The sequence below is a fragment of the Branchiostoma lanceolatum genome, chromosome 8 (assembly GCF_035083965.1).
Source record: "Branchiostoma lanceolatum isolate klBraLanc5 chromosome 8, klBraLanc5.hap2, whole genome shotgun sequence".
In the NCBI taxonomy this organism is placed as follows: domain Eukaryota; kingdom Metazoa; phylum Chordata; class Leptocardii; order Amphioxiformes; family Branchiostomatidae; genus Branchiostoma; species Branchiostoma lanceolatum.
In genome coordinates this window covers 8,965,364-8,989,619 of record NC_089729.1, presented here as the reverse complement: position 1 = coordinate 8,989,619, position 24,256 = coordinate 8,965,364, and the positions used below count along the sequence as shown (strand labels likewise).

At 40.2% G+C, this 24,256-nt stretch overlaps 1 protein-coding gene across 1 annotated transcript in view; it reads right to left on the bottom strand.

Moving 5' to 3' along the window:
• Positions 1-24,256, bottom strand: part of LOC136440990 (chromosome transmission fidelity protein 18 homolog) — a 93,461-nt gene that overhangs the window by 9,550 nt on the left and 59,655 nt on the right. The window contains exons 11-12 of the mRNA XM_066437202.1: positions 4,272-4,405; positions 1,702-1,795 (exon numbers count right to left, since the gene is read on the bottom strand). Of these exons, the coding sequence (XP_066293299.1) occupies positions 1,702-1,795; positions 4,272-4,405 (228 nt within the window). The remainder of the gene's footprint in view (positions 1-1,701; positions 1,796-4,271; positions 4,406-24,256) is intronic.

Below are 24,256 nucleotides of genomic sequence, written 5' to 3'. Positions count from 1 at the left end.
TTGCTGCATACCTGGGCACTGGTGCATGTAACATTCAAAATCACATACACCAGAAAGGTTTTACCTACACCACTCATTTTCTTTGCCTTTTTGTCAGAGTGTCAAAAAACAGCGGTCGAAAATATTCCTCGTAGTACAATTTTGGACCTTGTTACCTGTTGTAGTTTTATACTACTACAAAGAATAGGCCATTGGGGGGTACTATGGGCTGTATGTCACCCTTATAGACTAAGGGTTGCAAGAGGGTTTCATCAAAGGTTGGTGCAGGTAGATATCAGAAACACCTGCACAACTCATGCAGGTGGCATTTCGAGCCCTGATCACTGCATCCTAATGTTTCCGCAACCAAAATAGCGGTAAGTGTTCATACATTGCCCGCAAGTAATCTAATAAAGCCAACAAAATGGCTTGTCATCTTGCTGTACCCTTGAATGTGCGATGACTTGAAACCGGATAGGAAGTCAGAACATATAAAGGGGAAGACTCCTAGTTTCCCCAGAAGCAGTCAAATGAAGACGACAAAATGGCTTCTTAAACTTCTTACTGGAAGCCTAAATGTCAGACCATTTTGGCTCCAGATAGGAAGCCTTATCCTTTAAAGGTTAAGATTAAGCTGATCAAAAGGGTAAGATGTTATAGACGGGTGGTCTTTTCACTGTAGTCTGCTGCTCTACAATTGATCATTTTCAATGGCAGGAGATCTTGGATAGTTTCCAAAATTTCCGCATCAAACAGTAGGTAATTTTAGCAAATGGCAACAAAAGGCAACTTAAGATAGGAGAGGTGCTATAAAAGTACTTCAAGTATCAAATGAGAAATAGATCAAACCAATAAAATTGCTTTTGAACCACTCATCCTGACCATTTAATTTCTTGACAAGATCATGACTTTTGATTGATGAATACATGGAATGCACTTTCCATTATAGTCCTGTTTTTCTTTCACAAAGTTTATACCAAGAAACATTAAGAAGACACAAACAAGAAGTTAGTCTCATTTTATGAGAGAGAGAGAGAGAGATTCATGTAATGGGCAACAATGTGGTTACAGCCTTTCCTTAATTGTCTTCTTTTACTGCTACAAACCGCTTTTTCCAGTTTATAGATAACCTAACAGCTTTATGTGCCCAACCAGTCTCCCTATTCTTCAAACATTAATTTATGAACACGAGTGAATACGTTTTCAATTGCAGTTCGGAAGTATATTACCCAGAAACACAAAGAGACAAATCTAATTTCACGAGTTCCAATTGGGTTACAGCCCTTACATATTTGTCACGTTTTTTTACTGCTCAGAACCACTAATTATTTCCAGTTTATTAACGACCTGACGAGTTTGTACACCCCAATAAACTCCCTGCAGCTACATCATTTTAACATGAATCGTTAAGCACAAGGTCATCACTAGACTTTATGCCTGCCAGTTGCTACTTTCCATCAGCCAAGCTGTAAATAACCGTAACATGAACGATGAGCTGGCAAGAATCTTTGTGCATTTTAGTGTCATCCGATTTAACATTCTCCCATTTTACAACAGGGCATTTCATTTCTGTACTTTATACATACATTAAGTTGAATCAACAATTCATTTGGTCAAGTCTGATGATTGCAGGAAACAAGGAATTACAATGAATGGCATCACAGAGTGGTACTTCATGACGCCTGTGCAGAGAGGACGTCACTTTTGATTTGTGGTACGTACCTCAAACAGTCTGCCAGCCAGGCGCGTGGAGTCAGTGGGCGGGAAGTGTAGCACGAGAGATAATGGACGTAGGCGCCGCAGAGACAAGACATATCTGTTGGAACACATCACGCAAACTCAGTTATCGCAATGAGCAAAAGTCTACAGGAGTCTGTAATTATACCAATAGCTCAGTATCAGGCAAAATAGGAAGATAAAACAAAGCCCAGGCTGCTCACTGTAATTATAGGGGTTAATAAGGTTTAGTTAAACTTTTAATAACTTTGATATCCATTGTGATGATATCAGCATAAAGTTGCCATACAGCACATAAAGTTACCCATGGCATTTCCAACTCAAACAAGAATCATCATGAACAGCTGTAGCTATGGAGAATCCAAACTGGAAACAAGTTCCAATAAGTTGCACATCATTGTGTACATCTCTGTCTAAGCCACCTGCATACTAAATATCATAGAAATTTGTCGTTGCTTTGTTCCGTTATTCTCCTTAGAAGATTTTCACAATAACACCCCTGCAGTTCCAGAGCAAGCTGCTAGGGGGCCCAAACCTACATTACTTTTTTATGACATCACAAGCTATCAGCCACTCAAAAATCAAGACCACAGCACGTCTAGGTCAAAAGATACAAAAACAGAAGTTCTGCTGCAGGACCAAGATCACATACCAGTGGGTCCAAAATTGACCTTGAACTTCGGCTTCACAACACCTGCCCACATACCAAATATTATCGTAATCCATCAAGAGGTTCTTGAGTTATGCTGACTACAGTAGTGCGGAAACACAAACAGACAGACAAACAGACAAGCAGACAAACACACAGACACACCCAAAACTATATTCTCCATTTTTCATGGAGATAATGAGATAGATGCATGCATGCAACATTGAGGCTTACAACAGAGACTGTCTTTTACATGTTAAAACAAGTGCATTTGGGCACCCTGGGAAAAATGATGATCTGGCTACTTTTACTTGGCTGTAGAAGGCACTTGTTATGACAGCAAAATGTTATGACAGCGTTGCCTCTGCAAAATGTCTATATAAAAAGCAGCCTGAAGACCAAGATAAATCAAAAGAATAAGCCTGGATTTGTCTTTTGGAAACATATCTCCTTTCTTTACAGTCAGAATGGCTCTGCCGAAACATCAATCCCACATTTCCCCGACTACCGGTCTCTGGGAAACGCGATACAATCTCGCCTGAAGCGGCTGTCATGATACATGCATAACCCAAAAGATGAAGACACACGATCCTCTCATGAGAGAAATCAAATTCACTACAAAGAGCATTCAGAGGCTTTGTAATATTGCTTTTATCCTTCTGGCTACTTCCGCTCGAGGATTTATGCCTCAGAATTTCAGTTCACACTTCCTAATCCAAAATGTATCTGGGGCACGAATGAACTAGTGATAACATCAGCAAGGTCTAACTTTTTTATGGGTAAAAACAAGATTGAATGAGCTTTAAGCTCAACATGAACCATTTAATAAATTGCATTTTAAAATGAAAGTTACAGATACTACGAATAAATCCAGTTTTGTTTCTGCTGCTTTATTATCTTCAAAATAATGAAAATACTTTTTTAAGTTTGCAGTGGTTTAATGTTAGCAGTTTACACAGTTAACCTTTTCATTCATTGCAAATCTAAAACCAACACAAAAATGCTTGTTTTGTCTTCTGCTCGTCCACCACCTTGCTTCAAATTCAATGGGGAACTAAAAAAGACACAAACACTCCATTTTTTCCCCTTTCGCCAAATGAAACCACCACAAAAAGGAATTAAATTACTAGTATTCCACCTTTCCTGGCTGAGTAAATTTGAGAAAGGCATGGAAGTCACATATTTCAAAGAGGTCAGGCGATTGTCTGAGTAAATTTCAAAAAGGCATAGAAGTCACAGATGTCAAAGAGGTCGGGCCAATGTCTTCATTATCCACTAATTTGGTGCCAAATATAGCGACCTACTGCTTTATGTCACAAGAGGCCATTCACTCAGGGACCTCATCAGAGTTAAGGCCTGGGAGGAGCCAAAAAACACCTGTGGCTGATTCTGGAATTGCTATCAAGCTGGTGCTTCATCCTGTTTGAAGTCAGGACGTGGTAAATCTACAAAGGTTCAGGAGAGGTTAACAGGAAGGCAAGGCTTGTTACCTGGGTGTATTTTTCCCTGTATGAATGAAATAATATAAATGGAAGGCAAACGTTACTATATACATCACTGCAGGCATACTAGGGATTCGAGACCAGAACCTTTAGATTCCACATACCTAACCACAACACCGCCTTGCTACCTTGTTGAGTTATATCTTTTTAGTCTTCTGTATTTCGCTATGTATCCAGGAACGCTCTGCTAGTAGGGTCGATCTGCTAGTAAACTAAAATACATTGAATTGAATTTAACAGCATTACATTCGTGTGTCTACAGTGCTTGGGTCAGATAGCTGAAGAAGACCGTAGCTGAAGAAGACCGAGAGATTCTGTAAGAAATTCTGGGGAGTCAATTTTTTTGAGTTGGAGTATAGGTTAATTTTTCATTATTGGATTGAACCACATTTGACTGTACTCACAGGTCATTACAAATGCAGATAATGGGCCTGAGCAGAACCCCTCCCTCCCGTCTCCTCCTCCTCCTGCCCTGGGGACCAGCCTCCCCGGATTGGTCCTTCCTCTTGATGACATCTAGCAGAACGTTGATGGCAGCCTGGAACAGAGTTTTTGAAGAAAAAAAAACACAAAAAAACACATCAATATTAAAGTTTAGAACATTCTCTTCTTTTCCTTCTTGGGATACCCCCAAATATCCCATTAGGGGCAAAGTAGGGGGAGGGGAGTCCTTGGGCCAGGGTAGGCAGGCCTCCAGCCTGGCTTAGAGTGACCCCACTGTGAGAGCCATAACTACCGAGCCGGGCATGGTGTTCCTTTGGGGATAGTGCAGGGGAAAAAAGGAATATCTGTAGATGTCTGTATGTGCATTGACAGGTTGATATTTAAACAGGTAACTCCCCTAGTATCTCTGGTTTCAAACAAATTGGAGCACATTGCATCAACAGTACATCACTTTGCATTTCTTTTGTCTAAACATGCATGGGCAATGCATTATAAGTGAAAATGTCTTGTGCTTTCACAAGATTCTTAGAAAGAGTGGAGCTGCCTCTGGTTACAGGTTTGCTGCCAGTTCAAAGAAAGCTTAACTGTCAACTTGAGGACATTTTGAAGGAACTGCATTTGTGTACGGTAATTGAAAAACAAAACAGAATCCAGTGTGTTCTTCAATAAAATGAGAATGGCTTCAGTGAGGAGGAAAACAGACATTGTCATGAGTGGCAAAAAAGATATACCAGAAATTTTTTAACCCTCCCTTCACTGTTCAACACCGTAAAGAAGCAGAACTTAGACTAGTAGCACAGTGTGCCTTGCCATGGCTCGTGTTTTCAGTCATTCTTAGCACACCAGGTTCCCCTTCTCTCCTCAGTGATTGTGTTGGGTTCTTTTACGTGCATAGGTTTGAAGCCTGGGGCTTACGCCTAAAGCTCTCACTCTTATACAGGGTCACTGACTTAGTCCCCATCAGAAAGGAATAAGCAATTCCTCACACGAGGCCCGAGTTTAACTCCGTAACTGACACAAATTAATGCCGAAGGGCCAACACCGCGGGAGAATGTTAAGAGAGGTCTATGTTCCTTTACCAGCAGCTTCATGACAAATGACGTGAATCACAAATGTCGGGTCTGGTAACACAGCTAAGAAATCAGGAATACATGAACATGTTGGTGCTGGTTGTTGATAGGGCAGGTACTGGAGCCTTGGCATTTACATGTTAACCTATCCTTCTTCTACCCACTGCCTAACCCTGTAACTGACAGAAAGTTGGTGCCAAAAGGACACCTCAGCTGGGGGAAGGGAAAGCAATCTAGCTTACCCAGCTGTACCAGGCCCAATCTGGCAAATGAAGCAAACTGTAGAGGGCTAACAGCTGAGCATATCAAACAATTTCTCAGTAATTGTTTTTCTCAATTTTCATGATTCATGTCCTAACTTTTAGTACAAATTATTGAGTTATTGGCAACTCTGTACCAATAAATTAAATCTTTCGTTGAATAATATGTTACTGATGAAAGATAGCGGATGCTGTCTTTAACGTCTGACTGTTTCAAAATTTATCTTTTTGCTTGAGTAACTATTTTTGGAATATGTAAATACATTTGAAGAACATAGGAAAGAGGCAGACAGCATCAACGTGAACGGGAAGATACACAAGAGCACAGAAGAAAGAAGCTGTGAAGGGAGACAACTTAAACAAATCAGCAGTAACTGACCACACCTCAAGAAACTCACATAATAGACTGGAACTGGGTCAAGGTAATAGACAGAGAGGACAACAGATGCATTGTCGAAAGAAGGAGGCTGTATGAATCATAAAATCTACTCCAGTGCATGAACTGTGATGAGGGTGGATATAGACTCAGTCACATTTGGGATAGCATTCTTCACACCGCAGCAGCAATACCTAGCTGCGCATGCACTGCGAAGTAGAACCAGTCAGTGTTGCCCTGAGGAAGGTGACAGATGGTCACCGAAATGTCGGCTAGGTGCAACGCTTGGCTTGTTATCCAGGTGAGTTTTTGTCTACAACACCAGCATCCCACATCCTCTCACGTTTCATTGTTTGTTTCTGGAGTTGACTTCACAAGTAGACCATCAGCTGAATGCAATATTATCAGTTGTTGCATGGGATTTGGCGCTAAACATGCTTAGGATTTACAGCTCAAATCGCACAGTAATATGCCCTCATCAGCGTAATCCCATAATCCTCGAGTTGTGGGTATATGACATGAAAAACTAGAAGGCTTGTAGTTCCCTTTTATGATGGAATTAGTAAAGGCAAGGAACCTTTTTTTAAAATATCCCATATGCAAGTGTTGTATCTTGCTATGACTCATCACTAAAATATCTCCATTTCAGCCACAGCTACATATAACAGCTACCTATGACAATCAACATTGGATGTACGCCCCTGGACAGCTGCCTATGACAATCAACATTGGATCCGATGTATGCCCCTGGATTACTTCCGCAAAACTCGAAAAGCGAAATCATCATTTCCTGTGCCCATCTCGCTTAAAGACTTTATCAAAATATTGCTCCTGACAAAATTGGTGTCGCCTACTAATCCGCCACCTACTCGCCTCATAAATTCATCTCATATGTAATGCTTTCATCTAATTCCTTGACACCAACGCAAGACTAGACTAGACAAAGATGTGATGGTAATTTGCAGGATAATAGGATCCAGGGCTGCTGCAGTAATCTTGTTTTCATCTGATGGGAAGCCGGAGGGTGACACATCATTACGGCAAAGTTTCCTGTTATTTCTCCAGGCAACAAAATCATACAGGAAAGACAACTTGTTCTATCAAAGAAGGGTCAAACTCATTGTACAAATCCTGGTACATAGCTCCTCACAGGAGCAAACAATGCAAAAGAGTTAATAAGAAAACTGCAGTCTTGGGATTCCCAGGTGGAACAATCCATTTATTGTGCCCTTTCAAAATATACCCAATTGGACCCTTGCTTGGCCTCCCCTGTTTTTGTCATTATGTTTCAGACAGATGCATGCCGACTAGCCAATCTGCGGAGTAGGCATATGAGACCTCTACAATGAAGTAAGCTCTGACATTAGAGCCAGGATGTCACATCGTGCAGGCAATTTAGTCCTGTAATCTTAGTCATCATGATAACTGCCAATAAGCATTTTCAAACTCCTACACACAGCCTAGATAAAACAGGTGGTGGGAGGAGATAGAGGCTGTTTCTTCACGGAGAAAGTGCTATACCTAATCAGGTTTTCAATTCTCAGTGATGAAAGCTAAGAATACTGCTTTATTAATCCATATGGATGAAATAAATCATATCGATAAAAGTCAGCTGCCTAATTCATAAATACTCACATCTGTAAAACATTCATGCAAAGACTTAAGGTGGAATAACCTCCATGCAACTTCGTGTAGTTATCTTTCAATGCAGGTCTCCATACAGGAATAAGACATTCTAAAAATAAGACAGAGAAGATTGGCCCATCTGTTGTAGTAGAGAGATTCTCCTCTTGTTGAAAACATGCCAAAATCAATGTGTGCAGTCTCGTCTATCAAGATCCTCCGAGGATATGAAACAGTTCAACGAGCGTAGATCGCCCGGCTTGTAATTTCAATGTTACAACACTTAACCTTATGAGCGCCATAACTCACATTTGTAACCAAAGGCAATATGTGGGACCTGTGCAATATGTGGGACCTATGCCAACTGAGTGGGCGTGCAAAGTTTCAATGGGGCTCCTATTAAAACTTTCCTTAAAAAAACTATACAGCTTTGGCGTTTGGTGTAAAATTACAAACAGTATCAAAACTTGGTGGTACATAATTGTCAAGTCAGCAGTAAAGCATAAAAGACTACATGCAGACTGAGGTAAAAACTTTTTTTTGGGGGGGGCTGAGAAAAACAGCAGTAAATGGACTTCTGCTTTTACCTTGTCACATAAAATTGAAGAATTTACAGGATGTTATAAATATCAAATAACAATCCATTTTTTTTCCATCTTGTTACAAAGCAGTATCACCAGATGTGTAAATATAGAGAAGGAAATGAAAAAAAATTAAATACAGTCCGACGACTTGAGGGAGAAGTTTCCAACAGCACTGACAGATGTCACAACTTTTCTGCAACCATGCAAAGCTTTCAATTAGTTCCCCATAAGAACTTGGTGCAGTGCCATTTGTACGGTAATGATGGCAGTTAGATGGGAGCTCTTACCCTGACAGGAAGGAAATATGCTTTTCTGTGCTTCATTAAGCTCCATCAGCTTTTCATTGCCATTCTCCTTCAAAGTCAAGACTACTAATGATGCAGTGCTGACTCAGCTCCTCTCTCCAGACAGTTGGAACCGGCTTGGATACGGGACATGGAGCCAATTTACCCTGGCTCTAAGAGCTTAGCGGTGTTCATAACCTTTCCCTTACTTTTCAGGGCTTAAACTGAAGTTCTTATGACTTAGAGACATACATAAGTATCCTCATCTGGAGAGCACAAGTCATGGACCTAGACAAAGCCATACAAAGTATTTTAGAAGTGAAATGAGGTAGTTATGATTGAATTCAAGATGTGAAGAGCAGGGTTCTGCCAAGCATCTGTCATTTGCTGGATCCTTGTTGCTAATGAAGGGCAGAGATTATGGCTGTCCTGTCATCCTGACAGAATTGACAAGGCTAATATGAAAAGGGTAAACATTAGGTCAAATCAAACCAAGAGATGAGCATGGGTTTTCTTACATGATAGGGAAGAAAAAAATCTAAGACTCTGGAAGATACAAATTCTTTGACATTTATGACAATGCCAGTGACCTGCATAGTAATCTCATATGGAACTCTTGCCCCTTTTGGTCTTCCTTTTCTTATCCCATTGGATGATACTTGCAAATCCATTTTGTGGTTGTTTTGTTTCTTTTCTGCCAAAGGAATATCCAAATACGACAGCAAGATTGTGTGTGTCACAGGTTACCTTCCTGCAGAACCAAATGGATGGATGAAATAATCCTGTGGCATCGTCTGAAGGACAAAGTCTTCAGCTGGTCATGGAGATTTTATAGCCTGGCACCAGATGGTAGCTTGGCCAGCTCTTCTACTCTACGGCTGAAGAGGATTGAACAAGTGAGAGACCTGGATATGTAGGTGTTCAAAACACAGGGGAAAATTGATCCTTTGATAAAGACTGACAGCAGGAAGAAAATTCTAAAAAAGTTGTGTGATTTCAAGCTACTAAAAATAGACATGTTTTCTACACTAAGAACTGGAAACACCAGAGCACAACTGGGAATCTAAACCTCAATCTCACATGGAAGTCACTCCTTCTCCTGTTAGGGAAATAAATTTTAAAAAAGCTGAGTGATTTCAAGCTACTACTAACCAATAGGTTTTCAGCACCAAGGGCAGAAACCACTAGACAAAACATAACCGGCGATCTGAACATCACATGCAGCATAGACATGTTAAAGGATCCTGGCAATCAATGTCTCCACTACAAGGTTCATTCTCTCTTCCCAGAACACAGTCTGACCAAACACCAATTACGGGGCTCGAAATATTGGGTGCATGTGCACCTGTGTGCACCCAAAATTGGAGCTGTGCACCTAATTTTTGACTGTGAGAGCACTGGTGCACCTACATATTTTTGTACTCTATAGGGTAAAGGTTCTCCTGTACACTACTATACAGAATATTTTTGAAATGTAAGTATCAGAAAAAGCAATATAACCTTTTGTTGTACTTTATTTGATGTGTTGCTTGGTTGAAATTTGAAATCTGGATAGGATTACAGATTGAAGTTCTAAGAGAGGCAGTCGCGTCAAACCTATGTTTTGTTGACATTTGAATGTCAACAAAACAATTTATTTTATGTGGTGCACCCAATTTTTCTTTCTGTGTACCTAATTCTTTTGGTTGGGTGCACCAGTGCACCTATTTCCCAAAAAAGAAGTTCGAGCCTTGAATTACCAATAGACATGCAGACATGATTTGTTAGAAATCTTCACCTCAGATGACTGAGAGAGCCAATTACTTCAAAGTTGGGAATTAAGTTAGGTTTTCCTTGATTGAATCAGGCAAAGCACAGAAGGTGCCCAACATCAGCACACCAGGATCCGAACGTTCCAGCTTGCCTAATGAATTATCCACCCTTTACTTCTACATCGAGCGCACAGAAGTGCAGGGTGCTTTCCCTCAATGGGTAGATTATGTACATTAAGCCTAAGGATAGTAATAGTTCAATTCAGGTTACAGCCACTGAGTGGAAATCATAGACACCCGCCTGTCAACAATGTTTCTTCTTTGTTTTCTTTTTCACAAGATTCTGATGATTTAATCCTATTGGGAAACCTCCATTTTTAAGACTACTTCCTGAAGACAGGGGTCGATAATGGTCTGTCACGCAACATAATACTTTATGGACTTACTATGAAGGAAATATTAACTAAAATGCTTCTCACCAAGATATTCCGAGGAGACTATTTAATGCACAACACAAAAATACTGTATTGGGAAGGTCATTTTGTTCCTGAGAACAACAGAACCTAATTCAGGCTCATGTGAAAAGATTGGGATGGCAAAGTTGCATAATACTGGTCAATTGAGTGGGTGTACTACGTCTACGATCCTTTAGTGTCTGAAGACACTTAAGCTATGATTGTCTGAAATGCAAATAGGGACACAAACATGGTGGCGAACACAGCAATGACATCACATAAAAATGCCATTTGAAGAAGAAATGTTTCTAACTTTGTATCATGACCATTAAAAGGCAACCTAAGCAATATTAGGGCGCCGAAAGTCATACATTCAAAATCAATTTTTTTTCCTGATTTCTATCCATAGTAAGTTTGGATAACACTATACCATCACATATCGACCATCATGGAGCAAAAATGTGATGTCATTGTATGGTGGGAACTTATTGAAAATCTGAGCACTTGGAGGCCAGCCATCATTTCAGATCTTCCGAACATGCACGATTCTGACCGATAAGTCCCGAACGCATCCGAAGAAATAATCACGTGGTCATGGCTCAATGTCCTTGGGAATTATGACGTCACGCGGCCGGAAGTTACCGAAAATTGTCGACAGAAAACGGTTACGGCTGGATTCTGGGCTGATTTTTGGGGGGACCCAATAAATAAAATACTCCTTTTGTGGCTTGCTTCTGTGCTATTTTTAAACGCCCAAAGTCTGACATAATGATGCAGATGTGCTAATATAGGGAAGCAAATGTCAATTTCAACCTCATAAAACAGAATTGTTTTCCCCAGAAAATTTTTTTTACCCCCTGAAATCGCTTAGGGCACCTTTAACTGTAGACAACACAAAAGTTTTTCTGGTGAATTGCCGAGGGTTTTTTTACCTGGAAATGAGAGGATCCTGCACATCAGACCATTATACCAGCCAGTTTCTTTGAGTATATTTACAAAAATCATTAGATACAAACGCAAGTGCCTAATGAAGTAGCGGATTGTGCAATTGACAGGCAATAATATCATTTTCGACACTCATGTTCCATCACAACATATTACAGAGCGTGACAAAGACAAAATTTCTCAGGCAATGACAGAAAGTGATGAGGCTGACCTACAGAAGGATGTAAGGTGCCACAATAGGTAACACAAACAAATGCTAACTCAGCATGTCTGAAAGTCAGCTGTCATAAGAAATAACTGTAACAGTTGCAGCAATCCTGCTACACGCAAAACTTGGGAATCGAAAGGACTTGAAGCTTCATGAAGCTACCAGGTTGACATTTGATCTGTCACATATCAACAGCTAGTCAGTGTAACACAAACTCCTGCTGTTCAGAGCAGTAATGGTCCCTCCCACACAGAGTTTGAGGAAATAGACCTCTAACTCGGGAGGAACTGGTCTGAAAGAAAACGAAAACACAAACAAGAGCATGGGAGTCACTATGGAAACTGATGCGAAAGAGAAAAAGAGAAAAGTTTTGATTGGAACCACAGCGTAACAACCATAAGCTTGGACTCTAGAATAATCAAATGTCAGTTGATAATGTTAGCCATATAAGAAGGGACCCATTTCCCCCAACATACAGGTATTTGCCACTAAACACCTAGAGGGACCTATCATTCAGAGGTCTGCTTGGGGCACAGTTTCATCAGGCTAGTCAATTTCAATTCAACAGTGACTTTGAAGTACATGTAATAGCTTTGGGCTGTTGACAAAAGGACAAGGTAATTTTGGAACAGGTGGAATAGAGGGAATGACAGCCTTGAGAAGATAAAATCACAGGAGGAGTTGAAAGAATGTTAAAAAAAGTTTCCGCACATGACATCATTTTGACAAGCCTGTCCCAGCAGTGCTTCACAGGTCAGATTTCCTATCTGCACAAAGTGTACACTTTTACACCAGGCTTTTAGCTAGGATTTACAGATAGGGCGTTCAAAAATGTTGGGGGGGGGGCTCTAGGCGTCCAGCTGCAAAAGAGGGCATTTGATATTGTCCTGTGATGCCTGGACGCCTACTAGCTAATACCCTGCTTTACACAGGAAGTGTGGCACGTGTATGTGCAGGTTTGCATTTACGTATACAGACACTGAAGAGAGTGTGCTAAACAGTCTATTCAGTTGAGTTGGTGGCAATTAGTGAGCCTAAGTCCCCTGTAAGCAGTACATCCAATTCTAGTACGTGTAACGTTACTTCATTACCTTCAACAAGGACGTCATAAAGTAATATAATTACTATACTTCAGTCAAAGCGGCTTCCTTTCAAACCCCCCAGCTTCCTGTCAAGTTGAACACTGCAAGCAAGTAAATCCATTATGGTGACTAGAAAACGTGTGCTGCTCTGTGGGAATTTCACCCTCTCCAAGCGGTTTCTCTCATAATAGTTCAGATCCTGGAAAGCCTGTTGTTGCAGCAAGAAAAACAGGGAGTGGGAAACATAACAGATGATTGAAGAATAAAATAGAAACTTTACCAGAAGTTGCCAGAAGAGGTCAATGCACCTCCAGTGAATGCTTTTAAAGCCAGGTTTGACCGCCTTATGGAGAGCCATCCTGTCAAGTATGACTACAGAGCACTGGACCATCCACACAAACCTACAGTGACAGTCGGCTAAAGAAGAGGTGGAAAAGGAGCGGTCTAAACTGGAAGTACATCCTACCTGACCAAAGACTCTACAATACTCTTACCACTGGATTACTGCATTTTACTAAGAGATAAGACAAACTCTTTCACTTCACACAGAAGTCGTATCATAGTGGTCAACCAAATAAAGCTAACTGGACACCTATCAAAATAACAGATTTTCCCTCAAACCTTCTTATCCTGCTGTGGTAACTGTCCCTGACTCGTATTTAAAAGTCATACAACAGGACAGCCATATTGTATCTCTTCAGTGTGTTAAGAGTTAAATTTCTGTAATCTTTTTTTTTAATAGTGGGACCCTCTGAGTCACTTAGGCCATGTTGATTCTATTATATGGATGACATCCTCTGGGAACCCAAAAACTGATGCGAGCATGCAAATAAATACAAAAGTTTGGCAAAAAAAAAAGGTTGCCCTCATTATGAAATCTAAGGCCCAATTTAGACACAGGTTTTCTAGATGTCGGGACTGCAGATATCTGGCAGGCGACAGCTTTGTTCTGCGTCTAAACAGGAATTTTATGGTCTCAGCGGGAGTCCCCGACAGCTTCAGAGCACGTATATAAACAAAATGTGTCTGGTCCCAGATATCTGGAGAACAGGTTTCAGGCTAATTAGCAGACTTGTGGAGATCAAGTGACCCATTTTGATGTAAGCTATGATAACTGTACCATAATTTATACTAGTAAGGGGATTTATCAAAACTTCCCAGGGAGTATAATTAATTTTACGGTACGTTACAGGTCAGGCTATGACACATATACAGTAATGATCGGTAAAATCAGGCTATTAAAGATATCTTTGTGATTCTAACAAGTTGACAAATGTCATTGAAGGTACTATTGGAAGCAGACTTTTAGCTTGAAACACAATTTATCACGATGTACCACTGCTGCATTCCAACGCCAGGGGTGTCCTGCAGTACTTCCTGTTGGTGTGTATAAATCCGTCCCGACATCTCTGCCCAGATGTCGGCTGATTTAGGAGACGTCGGGGAAAACTGTGTCTAAATTGGGCCTAAGGTGACACAGAAAGGTTGAACAAATGACTAAACACACAGAGTATGGAATATAGAATTATAGATTCATCATTTTTGTTCTTTAAAAAATTTATTGAATTTGGCATTCTACAACATTAATTTTCATTTTCTAACAAATTTGTTTTTCGCAATTTACAAAGTATATTTGTAGCCGTTTTGAAGGATTTACAGTATGGTCGAAAATGTGTTTGTTGAAACAGACGAAAATTGGTGCGCGCCTACGTCATCCATATAATCGCATCAACATGGCCTTCTGCATTCAACACTTGAGTGATTACCAATCAACAATTCTGCTCATTAGTCTAATACTGCTTCACTGTGAGTCATAAATCAAATCTACCACTTAACTGCAATCTATTATTGTAAGTGATCAGTCAAATCCACCCCTTAAGTAATCAACTGCTGATTAATTAGTAAAATATGGTAATCAACAGTTTAATGTGTCACGAACAATCATCAACTAATCAATAGCAAGATATAAATAAATAATGTTTGGATGTATGAATAACACGTGTGACATTGCCTACAAGGTACCTTAGGAAGCAGTCAATAAATAACAGTCAGTAATTACAAAGATTAGTCTGTCAGGTACCAAGGTAATACAAACAATGTAGTAAACTCTTCACGACAAACCCATGATTGTAATGAGGTATTGGAGAAACTTTGTTGATGAAAAGTTGTCTGGCACTGATAAACTAAAAGCAACTTGAGGAATGACAAATTGAGTGTACCGAGATAAAGTAAAAAGCTACAACATCTGGGTCAACAGTATGTTGTATATCTTCAGTGTACTAGTATTTGCACAATAACTACAGTACTGTAATCTACATAAGCATGGACCGGAAAATAGGCGACACACTTTACTGCTGGAATGGGTCTTAAACCGCCATGGATAATGGAAAATGCATAATTCCCCAATTACTGCTCACTGTAGATTACCGGGTAATGAAATTAATAGCCAAAACCTATTCTGGGTTTTTGCATCACAAACTGGAATCCTGCGATGTGATTGGTTAGCGCCTGGGCATGCAGACATCCCCGTATCCCTGGTGCCCTGTGTGACATTGACTAAAAGATTTCCCATTTGGGCGATAATCACGGGATTATGGTCTGGACATCAATCAATTTGGACTTACTGGTGCAACAGTAATGTGGGATATTACGGGGGATTGGTTCAATGGTGTAAGGAAGCATCAATGATTGTCACCTGTATTAGCAACACAACTTTGTCAACAGGGCAATAGATATTGGTTTGTGCCCTCATACTATTCACAAGGGATCTACATAAAAGTATAACCGAATATGGACGAACAATGTACACGTAGTTGAGATGAAAACATTTTACAAACAAATCAGCATTTAATGCAAAAAAAAGGATCTGTCTTCCGAAATTTATACTGATTTACAGGGCCACAAATATTTGGCTTGTCTCCTCACACCATGCACAATGAACCACTTTACTACTAGCGCTCTCTCTAACGTATGTCCTTCCGTTTAGAAACCATTCTGTCCCTCTTTTGTCAGACAAAAGTCTAAGGAAAAAAAGATAACTGTCTTACGTAACTTACAGAAGTTCAGAACTTGAAGAACCGGCAATCTCAGTTCTATTTGCAGCATAATCCTGTTTTCAGCATGGGTTGAGCTTTCTCAAATTGAATCTAGTCTTGACCATGACCTTGGTCATAACTCGCTGACTTTTACACCCCTTTAGTGTCGGTTTATGTAACTTTTACATCAAGCAAAATATAAATCTAACTGGACCAAGATTGCACATCATTGGTAAAGGACAACTCATAAAACAGGACATTGTTAAATCCTGTGATAACAGGTGTGGGTGGTTTGTAATATACTACTGGAGGAAGTAATCCCAAAAGAGGGGGCAGCACACCTGACCATTCCCATCCCATATTTGGAAACACTGAGTGAATTCAGGAAGATGGATAAGAAAAAGACTTAACAGCAATAAGTAGACAACCATCAATAGTCTAAGGAACTTCCTGAGCATGTGTGAGTGGGTGGGGAAAGGGTGATGCACAAAAAGTAGTTTCTAGGCAGTCATCAGCGACAGTATAGTCACTATCACAGAAGTTGCAATATTGGTGCGGTACATCAAAAACTTATTAGCTTTTACAGCTGCTCCCTGGTTTCCCTGTTCTTTGGTGACATTTAATCTGTTTTACCTGAAAAGGCATAATGTCTCCCAGTAGCTGCATTTTCCCTCGTAAATACAGTTAGCAACCTTGACTTGAGGACGTACCCAGTAAACAACATGCAGCAGTTGATTGATTTCCCCCCAGGCACAGGAACAGCACTGATGGGAAACGTAAAGTTACCTATCCTCCCAGAACCAAAGTATTTCCCAGATGGTGCGCTAAAGAGGTTTCAATGTAATTAAGCACAAATTGGATACCCATCCTGTTGTGGTAAATATTCATCAAAAGGCAGTTTGCTGTCACAGCCATCGATACTTGTTTCCTGGCGGGCGATCATGACTGTGCTTTGTATGCAGACTGAGGACTGGTCACTCCACCGTGAAACAACCTTCCCCTGAACATCTATTAGAAAAGGCAGCTGCTCACACTGAAGCAGGCAGTTCTGCCAAAACTAAAACGCTTTGTGACATTTCTACACCTCGCAAAGTCAGCTTTGTAATCCTTTACAACAGAATAAGTGATTCTAGCAAATTTACCAGATGTTAATGCTGTGGTTGAATCTTTTCCCATATTTCTTGAGGATTGTTATCTTTTACTTACTACCATATTTTTGGAAAAATAAGAAACTGAAATGAACATCCAATGTTTACAGTGTACAAATTCAAACAGTAAGCTTTACACATCATCAAGCAATATTCATTCCCATCATGGCTTTAAATTTTAATGTTGTATATCCTTCTCCTCCATGGGATTACTTTCTGATAGCTATCGAATTGTCCTTAGTACCAGAATCTCCCAGTAATGATTTGTCCCATTATCAGTGGCAGCCTGCATTACCATGTTATAATTGAAAGGATTAGAGGGGAGACACCAAACAACGTCCCACAAGACATCTTTACAACAGCTTCTCATCGCTCCTAATTAGGAGGTTTGTAAGGTGTTTCCTGTGAGGAAAACACACTGAGAACCAAGCTGCAGCCCTAATGGAGAGAGATCAGACAAACTAAAAATAGATAAATGTAGATAGATTCAGGTTTCAAAGTTAGGTTGCACACTGGAGTGCACAAAATTGTACAAAACCAACTTGTTCGTTTGTTCGGTCATACCCTTGTAGGGACTAGTGGCACAAGTTTCCTTGCTGTTTCAGTAGCAGGTTATATATTTACCGTGCATGAGGCACCTCCTCATCACATGTTTCATCAATGGAATGGTACACAACATGACAGTTATTAAATGAACTTGTGTTTCTATTATTTCTGTATTCTGGTTATGTTTCTTATGTAGGATTGTTTCGTAGTCATTGTCTCTTATTGCTAACTGAAATGTTAAGCTAATTGTGAATCTAAATAAAGTCAAAGTTAAAAAAACAAGCAGATCTACAGGTACATTCATCAAAGACAGGCAGAAAAAATTATTGATAATCGTCTAATGAAAATCAACAAAATCATTTGAAATCTTTTGCTACAAAGGGGGACAATGTTAAGTGCTCCCAGGACAAATAGTTTATTAAAGAGTTTTTACCTAGAGTTTGTCCCAAAGAAAAGTATCTTCCGATATTGATTTTCATTTATAAATATCCTTTAATAAGCTAATAGCACACATGTGGGGTCAATACTTTCTATCAGATTCTTAATTGGAAAGAGGATCTGTAAAGGGCTACACAACACCACAAGGGAACTCTGACATTCAACTGTTTCGAGGAGTCATTTGGCAATCTGATACCATAGTTCGATTGAGAACAACGCCACACAGGAAACATTTACCAGGTCCTCCCAAGAACCTTGACATTCAAAGCTAATTTAAATCCTGACTTAGTCTGCAAGGCCAGTGTCAGAGGTCTAAACTGTATCTTGATTGCCATCACTTATGTTGAACATGGGAAATGATTGTTAATGACTAATTAAGAAGAAGCCGTTAGTCATTAAGATGTAAATCGATCACTGCTGCAAAGTAAATGAAGCTTCAAATTGCTCCACAATGGAGAATTAGCATAACCAAGAAATATCAAGAACAAGCTTTACATGTGTTCTAGTTCTAAAGCGGGTAACTCACTGGTTTGCAGACACTTAAAGAATGCTGGTGCAATTTGGCACAGTCCTGTGAGATATCCACTTAATTGCCAGGGTAAATCCACACAACTATAAGGAAATTAAGTACCTTAGACCCCCTTTCCACTAAATGGCGATCACTGGGTGACCATTGAGTGACCAAAATTGGATCTTAGTGATCCTTGATTGTACAATGCAAAAGTATGATTTAAAAGAAAACAAAACAGCCACTCTTGAAAAGGCAAGGCTGTTAGTTAGTTACTTACCCTGCACCTTGACTTTTCTGATAGACATGGTAAGTATAACCACACATAATGGAGTTGTATCCTTGAATCAATGTAAAGTCTGGCAGCTCTAGTTGGTATTAGTAAAGCAAAATAGAATGCTAAAGTATGAATGTCTTAAGTTGGCACAGGACTGCTTCATACATGACATGACTGTTAAAGTTACTTGTGAAAGACTGGAATGTCAATACAGGTTTCCAATGTTGCAGGCCATCAGTTCAACAGTCCAGCATCTGGCCGTAGCGAATTCCATGTTTCTTTCTTCGGTCAGATTTTACACAGACAGTAACAAGCTCGCAATGTTCAATTTGCTTGAGATGGCCAACCAACTGTAGAAGAAAAGAACCTTCCGGCCTCAACATTCTTCATCCAAAGGCATCAAAGTGAATAAGTCTCAAGAACAATCAAGTTTTTATCCAATGGCATATTCAATGACAATACATTTGGTCTACCAAAGACAAATTTATGGCTTTCCCTTCTTTGTCACACTGCACTTTTCAAAAATTTCACTGACCTCAAGACGACAATATTCTACATTTGTACAGTTCCTATTGCCCACAAGAGAACATGGGGTGCTCCCTACACTCCCATTTACCACCCGCATCCGGCAGAAAACGCTGAGATGATAGAGACGGGCTGGTGCGATGGGTGAAGCCTACAGGAGCCCAATTTACCTGAGCTTGCAGAATAATACAGCCACTCGTGAGCCAGCCCATTGATTTTTGTGGTGGTACTAGTAGTTCAAAGACACATGGCGCCAAGTTAGAAGCCCCATGCCTCCACAAATGAAAAGCACTTATCTTGTGAGACAAAGCACTTCCATGCAGGAGTGCATGAATTTCTCATCAAATGTGGGGATCGATTCTTAACCCATAGACTGAAGCCTGTGTCATTGAGCCTTCTTATTGGGCATGTTAAGGTAGCAGTGTTACTGAATGAGGTTTCTGTGCCATGCTCTTCAACTTGGTCCTCGTTTAATCACACTGAATTAGCCATTTGGCCACCAATTCTCTGTTGGTTATGGGGTTAGGCAGCAGGGAGAAGGTTAAACTACTCCTTGGTTGACACCTTAAAGTTGTAAGCATTACATCATTGCATAATATTTTGAACAAAAATGGCTTTGATAACATTGTGTGAATACTTCATCAGGATGGTATTCACCAAGGAACATAAAACTCTTCATGAACAACCTGAGGAGATGTATTTCAAGTTTCAAGTATTTTCCATCCACTGAATATCGGCATCTTGAACATAGCTGTTCTACCAGACTGAAGCTATGGGAGACGCAGACCAAAATGCCATAGAGGGCCTCGGGTCTAAGCTGGTTAATATAGTATCAATATCAAGCCTTGGTTGCATTTGGGACACAGGAGCATACATGGTAGAGCCTTTTAGAGATTCTTCCTGTGCGTCCCTTCAAATTGTATAAGGACAGTAATGAGCTTCACTCAAGTCATTACCCATTCATTCACTGACGCCGCCACACTCAGAACCAAGGACACTCTGGGTACCATTAATGCCCTCTAGGATTGATTGCATACTAGCCTGGAATCCAGACATATTCTAGCTCCCGAGTCTCTCTCCGCTATTTGCGGAGAGAGACTCGGGAGCTATAATAGGTCTGGATTCCAGGCTATTGCATACTGCCATAATATCACTACTTGCCTGCCCATTCTCAGACTATTTCAGAGTAGAGGAAAACGTAGAAAGATGCTAAAAGTCTAGAAACTTGTCAACACAAGCTAACAGAGAGCTAAACATGCTTGTACTTGATGTGACAAACTTAAGTACAAGTACTCCACTGTGTTCTGCTGCTGCAGTGGTCTGGACACTCTACAGCTGCAATCAGTCTTTCTTCAATTCTCTCCACTGCATCCTCATCTAATCATTTCTGTTGTTTAATGAATGGTTATATTTTCTAGTTTTCCTTCCTGTATCATTTGTTATCATTTGTCATTTTTACTGAGCAATGTAATACTATGTAAGGGGTTGAACCCCCCAGGAATCTTTGAAAAGCGCCACCAGGCGAAATGTATTACTGGTTGAATATTAAATAAACTAAACTGTTCGTCACGAGCAGCTGTCTGATGACAAACTTTGACTGTTTTGTTAGGGAATTAATGGCTTATCTTACAGGATGCGAGGTATATGAATAGAAATGGTCTTTACACAAGGAAAAAGGATTCGAACAATGTTTGTGTAACGAGCGCCTGGTACATTATAGACATTCATCTCTGTTTAAAGCTGGATACCTTGCACAAGCAGACTTTTATGTTAAGCTCCTGGTCATTCCCAACAAATATCTATATATACTGTACAATGTAGTTTTTGAAGCTGAGCTGATAGAATACAAATGTGCTGGTTATCTGTGGTCCATCGATGACAGCACGTCTCCAACACAAGCAGCCATGCATGACGCAGTGTTCGTAAAAGCCTGGAATGATAAAATAAATGCTGCATGGCTGGCTGCCTTGCTTCTACCATCCTAGCTCTTAGCAAGCACACTGATAGACCAGTGGCTTCCCTTGTAATTGAACCTATAAATATGTATGATACACATGTACCATGGAAAATTTCTCTATGGTCTTACATGCTAAGCTTGCTAAACTTCAGCTGGATATAGGAGATTTCCTTCTGTAAGGAAGATGCTTCTTATGCATGAGATAGAGAGTGACATAAGACGCTTGCAAAGCATAAAACTTCTTTTTGGATAGGCAAGGAAATAAGCAGCTGCCTGTGGATAAGCCAAGATTGAAATGTATAATACTTCTTCTGCATCAGTAAAAGCTTGGTGTAAGCACCAGGTCGGTGCAGGAAATATTGAACTGCTTAACGTCCCTGTGGAGAAAGCACCTCTGACCTCCGTCCCTCTTAATGAAGACTATTGAAACTTTACCAGATCATCAACAGACTCAGACAGTGCATCCAAAACAAAATTAAGGTCGAGCCATTTGAAAATTAATACCTGCAACAGCAGTTCAGTAGTGAACAAGTTCAAAATTTCCCAGGGGTGCATTCCCTAGGATACCGTGTATCACTTGTGCCATCAACATTTGACAGCTTTGCTCCGTCAAACTGAGAGGGCGGACAAAAATTAAGAGCTAGAGAGAGCCCTTGTTGAGTGCATACTTAATAATTCCACACCATGTAAAGGTGGGGAAGTACATACTGCACTTAAGTGCTCTTTATTATGCGAAATATTCAACACAACGTTTAGCTGAACACCTGAAGCGATAATTTTCTCCTCATCAATATTTTTCCTGACAATCTCTGTTGTAACCGAATGAAAATCTTGGTGCACAAATGGGTTCACAGCTAATTTATTCTCAACAAGTCAGCTCACAGTGTCAAACATCTAATTGGAAAATTGCTCCTTGGTTCCCTGATACTGTAAAGGCAGAAATGTTTGTGGTGGTTTTATGTTTGCGGTTTTCGTGGTAATCTCCTCGGTGCAAACTTAAAACCACCGCAAACTTTTTTTGCCCTCCTCTTGTCTACTATTAGTTCAAACACGAACTTAAAACCATCGTGAACACTCCACTTTCTCCCTACCGCGAAATAAAAACCACGCAAACTTAAATGTATTTACAGTATTCTAAAGTAAAATTTCAGCAAGATGATAATTGTGCATATAAGGACCCAGTATATAAAGGATATATAAAAAATTCTGTGGGGCAAATGTCTTACTAAATATGTAGAGGGGCAGAGGTCTTTTTGGCACACTTGTTCAAACATTCACATTTTCCTGTCCTTCCTCTACCATGGTGCTGAATCAAACTATGTTTACAGTTCAGGGACAGAGATAGAAAAAGTTCCTGACCCTCGTTGCTAGTATTTGTACAGTTCCACCCTTTTGACCCATGATGTCCATAGTGCATTCTGCAACAGTTTTCCTACAATGGTCCGGGGTTTCTGATGGCGCCAAAATCCATTAAGAGACTTCAAATCACGAGTCAGTCCCAGTTCCTGCCATGTATTTATCTGCACTTCTCCTGGCATGAAAAGACCCATTAAACGACCAGAATTACTTGGTTACAACGGTTTTGACCTTGAGCGACTTTTGTGACTTTTGCACACTTACAAGTATCGCAAATCTATGAAAGGTTATGATCTATTATTAAAAGTGTAATGTGCATTCTATATGGAATAAGATTTCATCATATATATTGATCTATGCTGGCTATATATAGTTGCCAGCACTCAAGTTGGATTACGGGTATAGGTAAAACAACATTGATCTCTTTATCAAATTATTTTCTGAGCTACAGTAACCTCTGCTGCAACTTGGGAGAATGGTTGAACACAACCAATCACATGCAGATCTTACCATAACCGGTTATTGCTTGTTAACAAAAGGTGTAAAGGTGCAAGAGGGGGGGTAGCCTTATGTCGGAGAGGAATAGCATCTGCAGAAAAGTTACCTTTCATATCAATTCTTATGCTGGTCTTTCTTTTTTCTATAACAGTTTCTCTGGTTTGATAGTCTAAAACTCTCTTACATTTACTCATTAGTCAATAAATAGCGTTTGGAGTATGACTGTAGCACGTAAGCTACCATCCAAAGAAAAACAGAAAAGTTCAGATTTGTAGGTAAGTAGCAATAAATGATTAATTTCTTCTTGACATTTCTCCGGACATCAGACTTGCATGGATTTGCACCCTGGATTTGTATATAGTAAAAGTAACAGTGTTTGTTGGATTTCATTGTTTTACGTTTCAGTCATGTCAGGATGAAAAAAGGTCTGCCTAGAAAACTTCAATAGGGACTTCATCACTAGCTTATCAGTGCATGTACATGTACATATAGCATATTAAGAATGGAGTGCTGAGACTCAGTATCAATCCCCAATCCTACCAATCCATTCTCCTGTTAATGACGCAATTATTCAAAGCTATGTAGATGATGACATCAGGATACTTTAAGTATCCTTACTGAACAACATTCCTGTAGGCTCAATCCATTCCTTGGAGATCAGTGGTACCACTGTTGCTCGTTCCTGGCTTTTTGCAATCATGTGTGGCCGTCGTAAGGCAGCCTACCAGTCACCTGAACATGCTGGATTACACCCCACACTAGGGGTACACTTAACAAGCACATAACAACTTTGCATGGCAGGAATGCAACCCTGCAAACTTTAAAGGCCACAAGTCATGCCTATATATAGTCACACTGTCCTTTGTGTGAGATACAGATGTGTCATTGACGGAGAGGGGGTGCCGTCAGCTGATGACATGCTTTGTCAAAATAAGGCTTGTTGGACCAGCACTTTGGGGGAATGGATGTCCCTGGTGCTGAAATAGCTACTGTTGCCCACCACACTAGTCGCTCATCCA